Below are 12255 nucleotides of genomic sequence, written 5' to 3' on the forward strand. Positions count from 1 at the left end.
ACGGTAGTATCTTAAACAATACATCAAAGAATTGGTTTTAAAATAGAAAAACGTGTCCGTCCCTTATCAGACCTTCTGCAAGTTCATTAAGCTCCTAAACCTATTAGGTAAATGAGATTTCAACGATGTATTTATCTGTGATCGAAAGATCAATGATCCTTAGTACTATAACCTAGTCGTACCTTATTTCGTGATTAGATTTTTCTTCCTGATGTCCAACTAGGCATTCAAGAACTCTAAAATTTTAATATCGGGAAGTTCCTCGGAAAAAAAAGAAAAAACCGCACAAGTGCGCGGATTCGCGCACGAAGGGTTCTGTATCTATAAAAAACGAGCAAAAAAAATCACGTTTGTTGTATGGGAATCCACTTAAATATTTATTTTATTCTGTGTCTAGTATTTGTTGTTATAGCGGCAACAGAAATAGAACATCTGTGAAAATTTCAAATGTCTAACTATCACGGTTCATGAGATACAGCCTGGTGACAGACGGACAGACAGCCGAGTCTTAGTAATATGGTCCCGTTTTACCCTTTGGGTACGGAACCCTAAAAAATTGTAGTAAGAGGATACTAATAGTCTACATAGACTACACTTCGATGTTCATTAATTTAACAAAGAGGTTTTGTAGATGTTGAGGTAATCTTCGGAATTCATGATCCGATTCTGAAAATACTTTCACTGATACATAGCTACGTCACATGACTAGATATTCCTGTAGCTTCGTTATCTCCTAGTGGTATAAGCTATAAGTTATACCTATATGTATCGCGGACGAAGTCACTGAAAAAAGTTATATATTATACAAAATAAGGATCAGTCGAACTAGCGATATAAAAGCAGGCTTTTATAACGTCAAATAAAGCTCGCACGTGGGTTTAAAGCCCTTGTATCCTTTATCGTATAACCCGGGACCTTGAGGTGTCGTCAACCCTTTCACCATAAATATTAATAGTGCATCTTGTGGTACAAATTCCTGAAACAGGGTTGAGCTATAGCTTCTTAAATTGAGTATAATGTTTTTTCGGTTTTTTTTCCGGCAAAAAAAGTATTTGCCCATAGTCCACCACACTGGACAGAACCCCGACCGACCGGAATTGGAGGCCGACGTCTTATATCGCTGTTATTACAACGGCTATGACCGCTTAGCAGGGTACATTACTCGAATAACCGATAGACGTTAGTGTCCTAAGGTGCCTTACTGGTGACCCCAGACCGGAAAAGGTAGCGTTAAGTGACGACCCAGACATAACTAAATACCCAAAAGCACCGTTATATAGGCCTTTAACATGTTATCATCAACAGTTCACAGCCCTGACGGCATCCCGAGTGCCTCGTAAAAAGTTATCGCTCCCTATTTTGCGGCATAAATAAATATAAGTAGTAAGGGCCATAGCAGCATAGCAGACGCGTTATACTTTTAGTAGCATCAGCGATCGACGATATTACGAAAGCATTGATCTGCATCGCGCTTTGATGACTTTCTGCGTTCGACCGGTGTATTGTAACCGCGATTTAGCTATTGCTTCGATGCTGCATCACACTTTTGAGGACTTTCTGGTTTCGATATTGTATTGGAAGTACTGATTTTGAATGCTCCACTCTGCACACATACAATCCTTTAGTCGCAGCAATCAATGCAATTTTCTTTTCTTGTTTCGCGTTCAATCACGGCATCAAGCTTCCGAAAAACAATTAAATCGCCGATCGCTGATACTCAAAGTATAGTGTCTGTTATAGCCCTAAATGTCCGGTTAAAAACAGCCAGCATACTCGCCCACCGGAACCACTTTCTTTGACGTTAATTTTTTCAAACCACGACGGAAGAGTGAGTGCACTTACGTTCAGCCGTAAATCCGCCGTTTTTTACAACTTTAATAATTTTAATTGCGTCTGCGAATTTAACGATTTATGCGCATAAAATTTTACGATCGTTGAAAATGTTCAATTCAAGTTTTCCAACGAATAATCGAGTCTTATATAAATGTGCAGAAGTTTGTATGTTCGAGTTAAGTGGCTGTTAATTGAGGTTTGAATAAATTTCAATTTGCCGTGGAAATTGTAAACAAACCATTACCACTACCGGTGAGTTGACGAATACGTAATGAGTGTCTAGAGCAAATAAAACAGCCCAGCTTTCCTTTTCAGATAGCTTTTTTTGCTTAGAATATTTCAAAATATTCTAAGCAAATATGCTATATATTAAATTAGATATATATAATATAATTAATAGAATATTTTGAAATTTAGACTGGCCGTTTCATACACATTTATGTGATCCATAAGTGCATTTTTGCATTTGTTGTCCAAAATATCGTGAATTTGTGGGCCTAACATTGAACTTTGACAGCGGCAATGTGACAAACAATAGTAATCCTTACTGATTGCCTAACTCTCTAACACAATAGCCTACTCCACAATTTGACTCGCCATGAATTTAATATAAAAATCTATCGCAATTTGATACAATCACAAGTTCAGTGATACTGAGGTATAGTTCGAACTGGTAGTAGAGTCGATCACATAAGACTCAACAAGCGTCTGTGTGTGTACTCAACGGTCCGATCTAAGATCTATCTACTACGCATTTCAAATGTGAAGACTGATGCCATATTTAAAAGGTTTTGTTTGTATGTTTTCTTTGAAAATAAAAATAAAGTAAAATATAAACCAAGCGAAAAAATTGTTGCTAGAAGTGAGTTTGATTGCAAGTAGGCATAAGAATTACGAAGTAGCTTATCGATGATCTTTATAATTTAAACGAATATTAGAAGGGGTATTTTAAGTCCAATGATATTTAAAACCGCTTATATCTAACTGTCCTATCTTTATACAAAGGCATAACAATTTTTTACGAGTGACCCGTATTCTTACATCGCATACCAAAGTGACCACAGCCTTTGCGAAACTATAACCTACATAGTTAGTGCAGATCTGTAACAAGGTTGCTGGAAACTGTCATAAAGAGTGAAGCCTGAACGACACAAAACGCGCGACGGAACGTGTCCAACGTGGCTCTTAGGCCTGAATTCCTCTGTCGCTGACGTCGGTCGCGTACGTCGGTCGCGCGTACGAATATACGTTGTGTTATATATAGCACCACACTGTGACGCTGACATCAGCGGCGCGCGAGTTGCTACGCGCCGCGTATGGCGCGCGTCGGTCTCGCTCGTCAGCGCCGCGTACGTCGGTCGACTGACGCGCTATAGCACGCTATGAGCGTCCTCACTCTGTTCCCGACCGTCGGCTAAATGGTACGCGCGCGCGTACAGTCGCCATGAATATTGATACCGAACGTGTGATTGCCGAGGTGCGCCTACGTCCTGCATTGTGGGATTTATCTAATGAACTGTACAAAGATCGCGATGCCAGAGCAAAATTTTGGTTACAAGTTTTTGAAGCACTGTTTCCGGATTACAATAATGAGGGCGATGATAAAAAAAAGGAGATCGGTAAGTAAAAGATAATGTGTTTATAATAATTTTATCAGATATACATGTGGAATGCGGGTGGAGTAGCGGGAAGGGAAACATAATTTTTTGTCTTATTCTACCCCGCGTCCCCCAACGTCTTACATTTTACGGGACAGTCGCGCACGAAGTTGCTCCACTATAACTGGCTTATGCTATATCAGGGTTCAAAGGTTCATGAAAAATACACACAAACACTAATTGTACCTACACGTTTAATAATGTCCATACACAAAAGTTTTATGTAGAAACTACAATTTAAAACAAGATACCACACGAATTACAATAAAATCTGTCGTTGCAATCCCAAATCCCAAACACATCCCACGCAATTAGCGTGAGATGTGTAGATGCAATTTCTTAGTAAATATACTGGTTTTGCCATGGCAGAGAACCTTCCGGTGAAATAAAGTAGTTAGCGAATAAGTCTCTTAAAGTATCGCCTGTCCGATTCATAATGTTATAGCTGCTTAGAGAAACATTTTCTAAACCAACAATTGACATAGTATCAATAACATCATATTCATCACGTACTCTTATAAAGTTATGTAATACACAACATGCTTTGACTATTTTGATGCTGTTAATCAATGAAGTCCTCATAGGCCTGTGAAATACTTCAAATTTATTAGACATAATACCAAAAGTAGATTCTATGTAGCGTCTTGCCCTACTAAGGCGGTAGTTGAATATTTTTTTCTTGTGAGTCATATTACTACGAGCGTATGGTCTTAAAATATGACGTGATATTCCAAACGCTGCATCCCCTACAATCATGTAAGGAAACGGTGTCCGGCTGTTATCTACTTGTCTCGGTTCTGGTAGGTTTATTTCGCCGCTTTGTAATTTTGCATACAAGTTACTGTCCCTAAATATTATTGAGTCAGAATCTGTTCCACAAGCACCCACATTAATATACTTAAAACAGTAATTAGCGTCACACATAGCCAACAGAACGATTGAATAATATTTTTTATAATTACTGAATAAACTTCCACTGAATGCAGGGCAAATAATACGGACGTGCTTGCCATCTATCGCTCCAACACAATTTGGAAAATTTGCTCGTGATTCGAAACCCTCAGCGATTCTCAGCCAATCTTCATGTGACGAAGGTAGTCTTAAAGTTTCGTCGTGCAGAACATCCCAAATTTTTGTACACACTTCTGTAACGATTTTGCCAATAGTTGATTCTCCAAGCCGATAGTGGTAATGTAGATCTATGTAGGTATTGCCGGTCGCAAGGAATCTGTAAAATGTAATATGTATTAATTTTACTCTTTTTTCTTATTTTTTATTGTTTCAGAAAAAATTGTGCAGCAACGATGGAAGACTGCAAGAGATGCATATATGCGTTGCAAAAATGTCTTAAAAAATACTCCCTCAGGATCAGGTGGAAGTAAAAAAAAGGTGTATATATATTTTGAAGATATGAAATTTCTTGATAAAAAACACCAAGCTGAAGTTGAGGACTCCATCGGAAGTAATCAGGCTACACCGAGCGCAAGTAATCAGGATACCCAAAGCATATCTTATCAAGACGTGCCAAGTACGTCCAGTCAGGACATACCAAGGAGCACAGGACTTGAAGTAAATACAGAATTACAGAAAAGTGTTGCTCAAGAAAATTCTACAGACTCTGATTTTCGTAATAAACATTCTAATAAAAATCAGCGAAAAAGAAAACAGACCGACACTGATGAATTCGATAAAGAGATGCTAATGATGTTCAAAGATAATGCCAAACTTTTTAAAAATGATGACATGAATTTTTTCATGTCTCTCCTGCCAATAACAGAAAAGTTTACAACGCATCAAAAATTGATTTTCCGTACAGAAATGCTCAAAAAAGCAATGGAAATTAGTAATATACACAATCCATATGAAATAACCAGTAGACCGAATTCTTCAGATTCGTATTTTTCTCCACAGTCTGAATCGATTTTACACAGTCAAGATCCGATCAACGTACAGGAATATGAAACTTTCCCTGATATATCAAATACCGTTTCACAAGAATGTGTGATGTACGAAGTACGTCCCACTACTTCTTATACATCAAACTCCGGATCCCAAATTATTTCTCAAGGATACCAAACCATCCATGGCATTACTAGGAAAGCCAACGAAGACAAGTAAAATGTGTCCTTCAACAAAATAAATAACTACTTATTATTTTTTACAAAAAATAATAAAAAGGTTATATAAAAATGTGTTGTTTTCTTTCTTATTATTATATTCCAATGATAGATTGATATAATGTAACTCACCTCAATGTAACAGCAAGTCGTTCCACTGGAGGTATAATTTCTCGATATATGGAGCAGTGTTTCAGGTGATTTTCTAACTTTGATAACAGTTCATCAAAAGTTTTTACTCTCATTCTAAAATAATTAAAGAACTTTTCCTCGTCCTGACGTAGCTTTTCAAATAATGTAGAAAATTCACCATTCGTCACCCTATCAGCAACAATTGGGTGAATGTGATATCTTTTTCTACATTGACGCCGTCTCCGCTTGCGTAAGTATGTTGCAGCAACTAAACAATTTATAAACGGGTTCATAATTATCCCAAATCCACTTGGAGACGCCTGTACCGTGGAGCGGTCGGTATCGCACTACGGATGTTTTCATTGGCGCTGATGGCCAGCGCGCTACGCGACTGACGGTACGCGACCGACGTCAGCGACAGAGGAATTCAGGCCTTAGAAACTGTATCAAGGCGGTCACACGTCGTCGTCGTCGCAGCGCGCTGCAGTATGACGGGCTTCATACAGTTCCTCGTATCGTACGCGCGTACACGCGAATTGGGTATGACGTATTGCAAGCAAAGCAGTTCACGTCGTGATTTTTTATTTCAGTCTTTATAAAGGGGGCCCAACTTTTGCCAGTCAATAAAAGTGGTATTTCCCGAATAGAGTTTAGCCATAATGAAATAATGTTTTACAGAGTTTTGTTCGGAAAGGAATCGAAATTCAAAGGAATTTCAATGCGTTCAAAATTATCATTGCAGCCAAACAAATGGTTGTCTTTTGAATTCGTTACTAACAAGAAAGAATAAGCGTTCTTTAGTTTTTATTTGTTATTTTACATTTCAAAATCACTTAGAATAGTTTTTCTTATGTAGACAAGAACTGTTTATTTTAAAGCTTTGGTGAATTCACGTTCTTAGATATAAATTACAAAAGTTATCTGAAACTTTTTCGTCGTGCCAGAAGCGTCGTCTTAAATACCGACTCGTGCGATCATAATGCGACAGTTTGAGATAAAGAAATATATTTGACACTTGTTATCTAGACAAAGCTGACTCGCTAAGGTTAGATAATGACCTAGTTATGAAATGAAGTATGGGGCTGGTTGCGTTGGGGGCAAGGTCGTGAGGTTTACGATTGTTTTATGGGCATTGACACTAATAAATCTACGATAGCTCAACAATATATCATAGGTATCTATAATGTATATGTCTGTCTGTCATAAGCATCGTACTCCATGTAGTACTAATATCACAGGATAGGTCATTCCGAAGAAATCTCGTAGCTTTAGTTTTAAGTTCGCGTAATAATTATCACCACTATATCTTACAAATACAACAACCGACTATCTAAAAGAGTAATTTATTCCCTATTTGAATAAATTATTTGAATTTTTAATTTTGAAAAATGTTTGCGGGCTGTATATAACTCGATTTAACTTGCAACTATGATGTCCATTGCTATAACCATAACAGAAATTTAGTTTAGTTAGTTGGAACTCTTGATGTTGGAGTATTGTACCTACTCAATCCCAGCTACTTTTAAACCAAACATGAAGCTTATCTTTAGTTGTTGATAACAAAGAAAGGGTGTTAGGTTATAGGGGTAAACAAAACTGTCGAATAAAATAATTAGAGTAAAAAAAATACACCGACCTACGACCCTATATAACCAATAGAGCATAAGTCTTTTGTATTTTTTTTGTATTCGCCACGGGATTGCATCACCTGAATTCAGCGGCTCCCTGCGTCTCGTTTGTTGTCTTCTATCTAACTAGTTTGTTTGCCAATGCTGCGCTTTCCGGTGCCAGGTCGCTTTTTTAGCACTTTGGGACCCCGACGTCTACAGATTTTTCGAATTATATGCAACTTCAGCTTCGCAACCCGTTGAGCTATGTTGGTTTAACTAAACTGTACATATAAGATCAATTCTAGTTCTACGGAATAGGTAATTTAGTCCCTCCGTCCGACTTAAAAAGCGACGCTGTTAACTGTTAAGACCAGGCAGGTGGGTGATCAACCGATCACTTTAAGCTTTATCTAAAGTACGATCGAAATCGACTACCAGTTTTTGTTGTCACGCGAACATGGCCACGATTTCCTATCGATATTGGAAATGAAAATTTATATTTTTAATGCTTACACGGTCTGTTGAGATCAATTTATTGATAAGTGATAAGATCGCGCGATCGCTAACATTGCTAAGAGAAAACGGCAGCAAGATGGGAAAACATTGTGACAGGTCAAACTGGAATTTTATCTAGGTTTCGTTGCGATACTTGGAGTAAGAGTTCACTGATCTAGATCTAATGTACCTAGTTAACACGACCAATATGAACATACGAACGCGTTGCTAGAATATTAAAATAATTATTGTATTTTTTTTTTTAAATTAAGGCTTTAAAATACTTATAAATAGTTGTAATTCCGGCCAGGTCAGGCTTTTTGGTTGCATGTGCGGTCAAATTAGACGATGTCCGGCCTGTCCGGCTTTTGTTAGGCTTTTTAAATTTAACAATTTGCAATAATATTAAGTAAAGTAAAGGATGATGATTATTAAAATAGGACTGGTTCATTCATTGGAGTTTTGTTTAATTTTGTTTTCCTTTGAAAATTGCAATAGTATGAATAGTAGTAATGATTATTGAAAAAGAAGACCGATTCATTTAATTTTGTTGTTCTTTCATTTAAGTTTGGTAAATGATAAAAAATATATCATATTTGTCATATTACCTTTTAATATATATCTAAAAGGAAAAGGTGACTGACTGATCTATCCACGCACAGCTCAAACTATTTCACGGATCGAGCTGAAATTTGGCATGCAGATGGCTATTATTCAACCCATAAGAGGGTAAAATAGGGGTTTCAAATTTGTGTAGTCCACGCGGACAAAGTCGCGGGAACAAGCTAGCACCTACTAAGACTAAAAAATTTTGGTTGTTCGGTCTTTTTACCAAAATATCCGGCTAAACTCACTGTCCTGTTCGGCATTTCAATTTTAAGACCTGGCAACCCTATCTGTGAGTATACTGAGATCGCAGCAGCCGTCTTAAACCAAGTTGGAATTAAAATAAATGTCCTACAGCTGTATCGAACGGTTCCTGGAGATTATGGTCGATGTTGACAAGTGACTAGTTTCCCGTAGTTAAATCAAGCCTAGCGCCTTTAATTGATTAGCTCGCTATCGATACCGGTACTGGGTGCTCGTGACTTGATAGAAAAACCCTTAAGTTTACTCCTAACTGTTACATAAAACGACATCGTTATGTGATCAGTTATTGCCTATGTAGGGATCAAATAGCGATTTATAGGGTAGGTAGAGAATAGTAGATTTATATACCTAGAGCAGGTAAGTGCAAATTAATTTACTAACTTTGAACAGAGTTATACTAAACGATTCAAAGTTGCACTATAGAACAACTCATTTAAGCTTGAACTAATTTACAGTACGCGGCAGAAAATAATGTACATCAACCTTTACAAAGACTTAGCGGTTTTGTAGAGTATGTCTCTGTCGTTGAGACCGACAAATCATCACATAGGTATGAGTGACAGAGACAACGCTCTACAAAGCCGAAATGTCATTCTATAGGTCGATGTACATTATTTTCTGCTGCGTACTGTAATCTAGACTCTAGAAGACGACCAAGAAAGCGCTGGCTGGACGTCGTGAATGCAGAATTGAGGGCCAATATAGACCCAGGAAATCAGATTCCCACGAATTGAGAACCTCCTCTTTTTTTGATGTCGTTTAAAAAAACAGACCTCACTTAAGTGGAAAAACGCGTCGAAGAAGAAGATAATGACGAACTTTTGGATGATCGCTATCGTCGCCTTGGCAAGCTAGAACCTTCAGTGCTGACTGCTGAAGTTCAATGCCTGGCTAAGTCAAATAATTTTTTTTAATGAGGTGTAATTTTCAAAAACTATTATGCCCTTTTTAGATTTTCTTCAATCGAAATTACTTTCATTACAAAGTATTATTCTGTGGAAGTATTTAGGCATATAAATATGTAACTATTCAGAGCCGCAATAAGACATTTTTCAAATGCTTAGTTAGTTTGAAAAGAAAACTAATAGCTATTAGTTTCTCTTTGTGTGTAAATTTCACGGTTATATTCTACTTTACTACGGTCCTATTTGTCTCGGTATAGACATAATACTAACAAAAAGAATAAGTAATTGCTCTTCTAGCTTCCTTGTTTTGGACTATTAATAATAATGGAAAAAATTCTAACTTTCACCAGACGTTGACTTTGGAAAAAGAAAAAGGAAAGATAGGAAGCAAGTTATTTGCTTATATTTGTCAAGGATCTCTTTTTCTTTTTTTTCTAATGGTATCTATCTATCTAGTGGCGTAGGCTTATGCCCAAATTATGCAGTTATTCGGTAGAAATTTATTTACTGGTAGATTCTAATGAAAAATAAGCATTAAACTATTACAATATTAGTCGGGTAAGCAGTGCTTTTGTACCTCTATGACCTGCACGCCACTGGGTAGATATATCCTAAAGGTATTTTTAAAGGGACTAAGAAAAATTTTGCATTTACATAAAGCATTATACATTTACATACTAGGGATGAAAAAAGCTAAACCAAAGAATGAAAAAAACAAGTCTTAGCCAAATTCCTAAAGAGTTTGCGATATGGCGGGTAAGTATGTGGCCAGTGGCAACCAACGACATTGATATAGGTAAAAGAACAATGTGCCTACTTACTTATATCATACCCAAATATTTGTATTGTTATGTTAAGGACCCGTATCGACTATAGCGAAGATAGACGTGGTGTGTTTAGCAGGCCAATCAGATTCTTAACAGATGATACGTGAAAAAAATATCATGTCATCTCACCAAATTTCGTCAACTTCGGTTAAGCAAATGGTCCTTGAATAGGTAACAGACACAGACAGGTGGACATACTTTCGCATTAAAAATTAGTATGGATTTAATGGTTACTTAAACAAAATTAACAATTCAGTAACAAATCGGAACGGCCAGCCTTTTACGCCAATAAACCAGCGACACGGCGAAACAACACTGGTAGACAACCGATCGACCGAGGCGATCGAAACCACTACAGATTTATATCGAACGCAATAATGTAAATCTGCACAGGGCCTTAATTAACTTCCCCGCATCTCATTATACTAGCTCGATACATAGCTGAGGTAGTGAAAAGTTAAGCCAAGCAACACTTCCTAGTGTTATGGCTCTTTCACACTAAACTTCAGACACTAGAAGTTTTTTGGGCACTGTTCTGGAAAGACGCGGTCTCTTTAAGAGTGCTCTCCATGCAGGTTTCCTCACGATGATAGGAAATACCTACACTTTTTATGTAGTAAGTGTAATGTATAAAAAATGACTTTTCACGCGCCGTCAAAAGTACGATTTTAGTCCTTATTTTAAAGGTGAACCGTACTTTTGACATGACAGTGGAATGAATGAATAGAATAGAATGGCGCGTGAGAAGTCATTTTGTACGGACTGTCAGTATATTATGTGCGTCAGTCAAATAGAAAACATTCTCAGAATTACTGAAAGAGGAGTAGGTAGTAAGGACTTATAGATTGTTGAATGGTTTCATCCGGATATCACATGTCACTTAGCCTTTGACGTTTATTTGGCTTCAGATGTCTAAACAACATGCAAATGAAAGAGAATGTAGGGAGCTATTTATTCAAACTAATACTATTTTATCATCGCCTACTTTTAGCAACACAATTTCCGACAGCAATTTTTAGCTTGTAACTACGCACAAACTACATTTTGAAACATGAAAGTTTACTATCAATTTCATACAAGAAAATTAATAATAATAATATTATAATAATCGTTTATTATTCAAAAAAGTATTGGTACAAGTATAAGTATTTAGTACAATTACAAATTACAAGTCACTTGTTATTCTAAGTCATGGTGATAAACTGATAACTAGGTGTATATTATACTTGCTTACTTTTACATTCCAAAACTTTTACCAGTGGACCCTACACTAGGAGATGACCTGTATCGTGGGGTCCGAACTCCGAGTAAATGTTTACTATGGTTTACTTTTTATTTTTATTAAAGCGGTTAAACACGGAAAGTCACGGCTGAGGATCTTAAATTATAAGGTGATTCAAAGTTTCATAAATTTTAAAGTTTGATAAATATTTTCATAAATATGTTTAAAATTTGATAAGATTTTTTATTATTCACAAACACATCTGTTTGTCCTATAATATTATCATCGAGATCGTGGTCGAGCGTGACATGTTTTAGACAATAGACTGATAGACGAGCGAATCTTTGAATTTTCATATTTTAAAATCTTTATTGCACACAAAATGTAGAAAAATACAGAAAAAAAAACAAAAGACTAGGATTAGAAATTCACAGCATGCAAAAGGCGGTCTTATCGCCAATGGTGATCTTTACCAGACAACTTTTGGAGAAAGGAGCAGACACGGAGAATCTTGGATAAACACAAAAAGGAGTGATGTTTTTAAAGCAATACTACAATTTATTATAACCCCCAAACACGTTCTTAT

General features: G+C 36.8%; 2 protein-coding genes and 1 long non-coding RNA gene across 15 annotated transcripts in view; 1 reads left to right on the top strand and 2 right to left on the bottom strand.

Annotated features, from left to right (window-relative positions):
- Positions 1-12255, bottom strand: part of LOC117996232 (rho GTPase-activating protein 23-like) — a 456689-nt gene that overhangs the window by 133171 nt on the left and 311263 nt on the right. The gene's annotated exons all lie outside the window — the stretch shown is intronic.
- LOC138404707 (uncharacterized) lies at positions 3025-5747 on the top strand. The gene is made up of 2 exons (XM_069509368.1): positions 3025-3452; positions 4777-5747. Exons 1-2 carry the CDS (start codon positions 3278-3280, stop codon positions 5607-5609), a joined length of 1008 nt encoding a protein of 335 aa, XP_069365469.1. The 5' UTR covers positions 3025-3277; the 3' UTR covers positions 5610-5747.
- LOC117996239 (uncharacterized) lies at positions 3668-5878 on the bottom strand. The gene is made up of 2 exons (XR_011238530.1): positions 5741-5878; positions 3668-4719 (listed from the first exon to the last, which is right to left on the bottom strand). It is a non-coding gene; the product is annotated as an uncharacterized lncRNA (long non-coding RNA).

Source organism: Maniola hyperantus, chromosome 3 (genome assembly GCF_902806685.2).
Source record: "Maniola hyperantus chromosome 3, iAphHyp1.2, whole genome shotgun sequence".
Classification (NCBI taxonomy): Eukaryota; Metazoa; Arthropoda; class Insecta; order Lepidoptera; family Nymphalidae; genus Maniola; species Maniola hyperantus.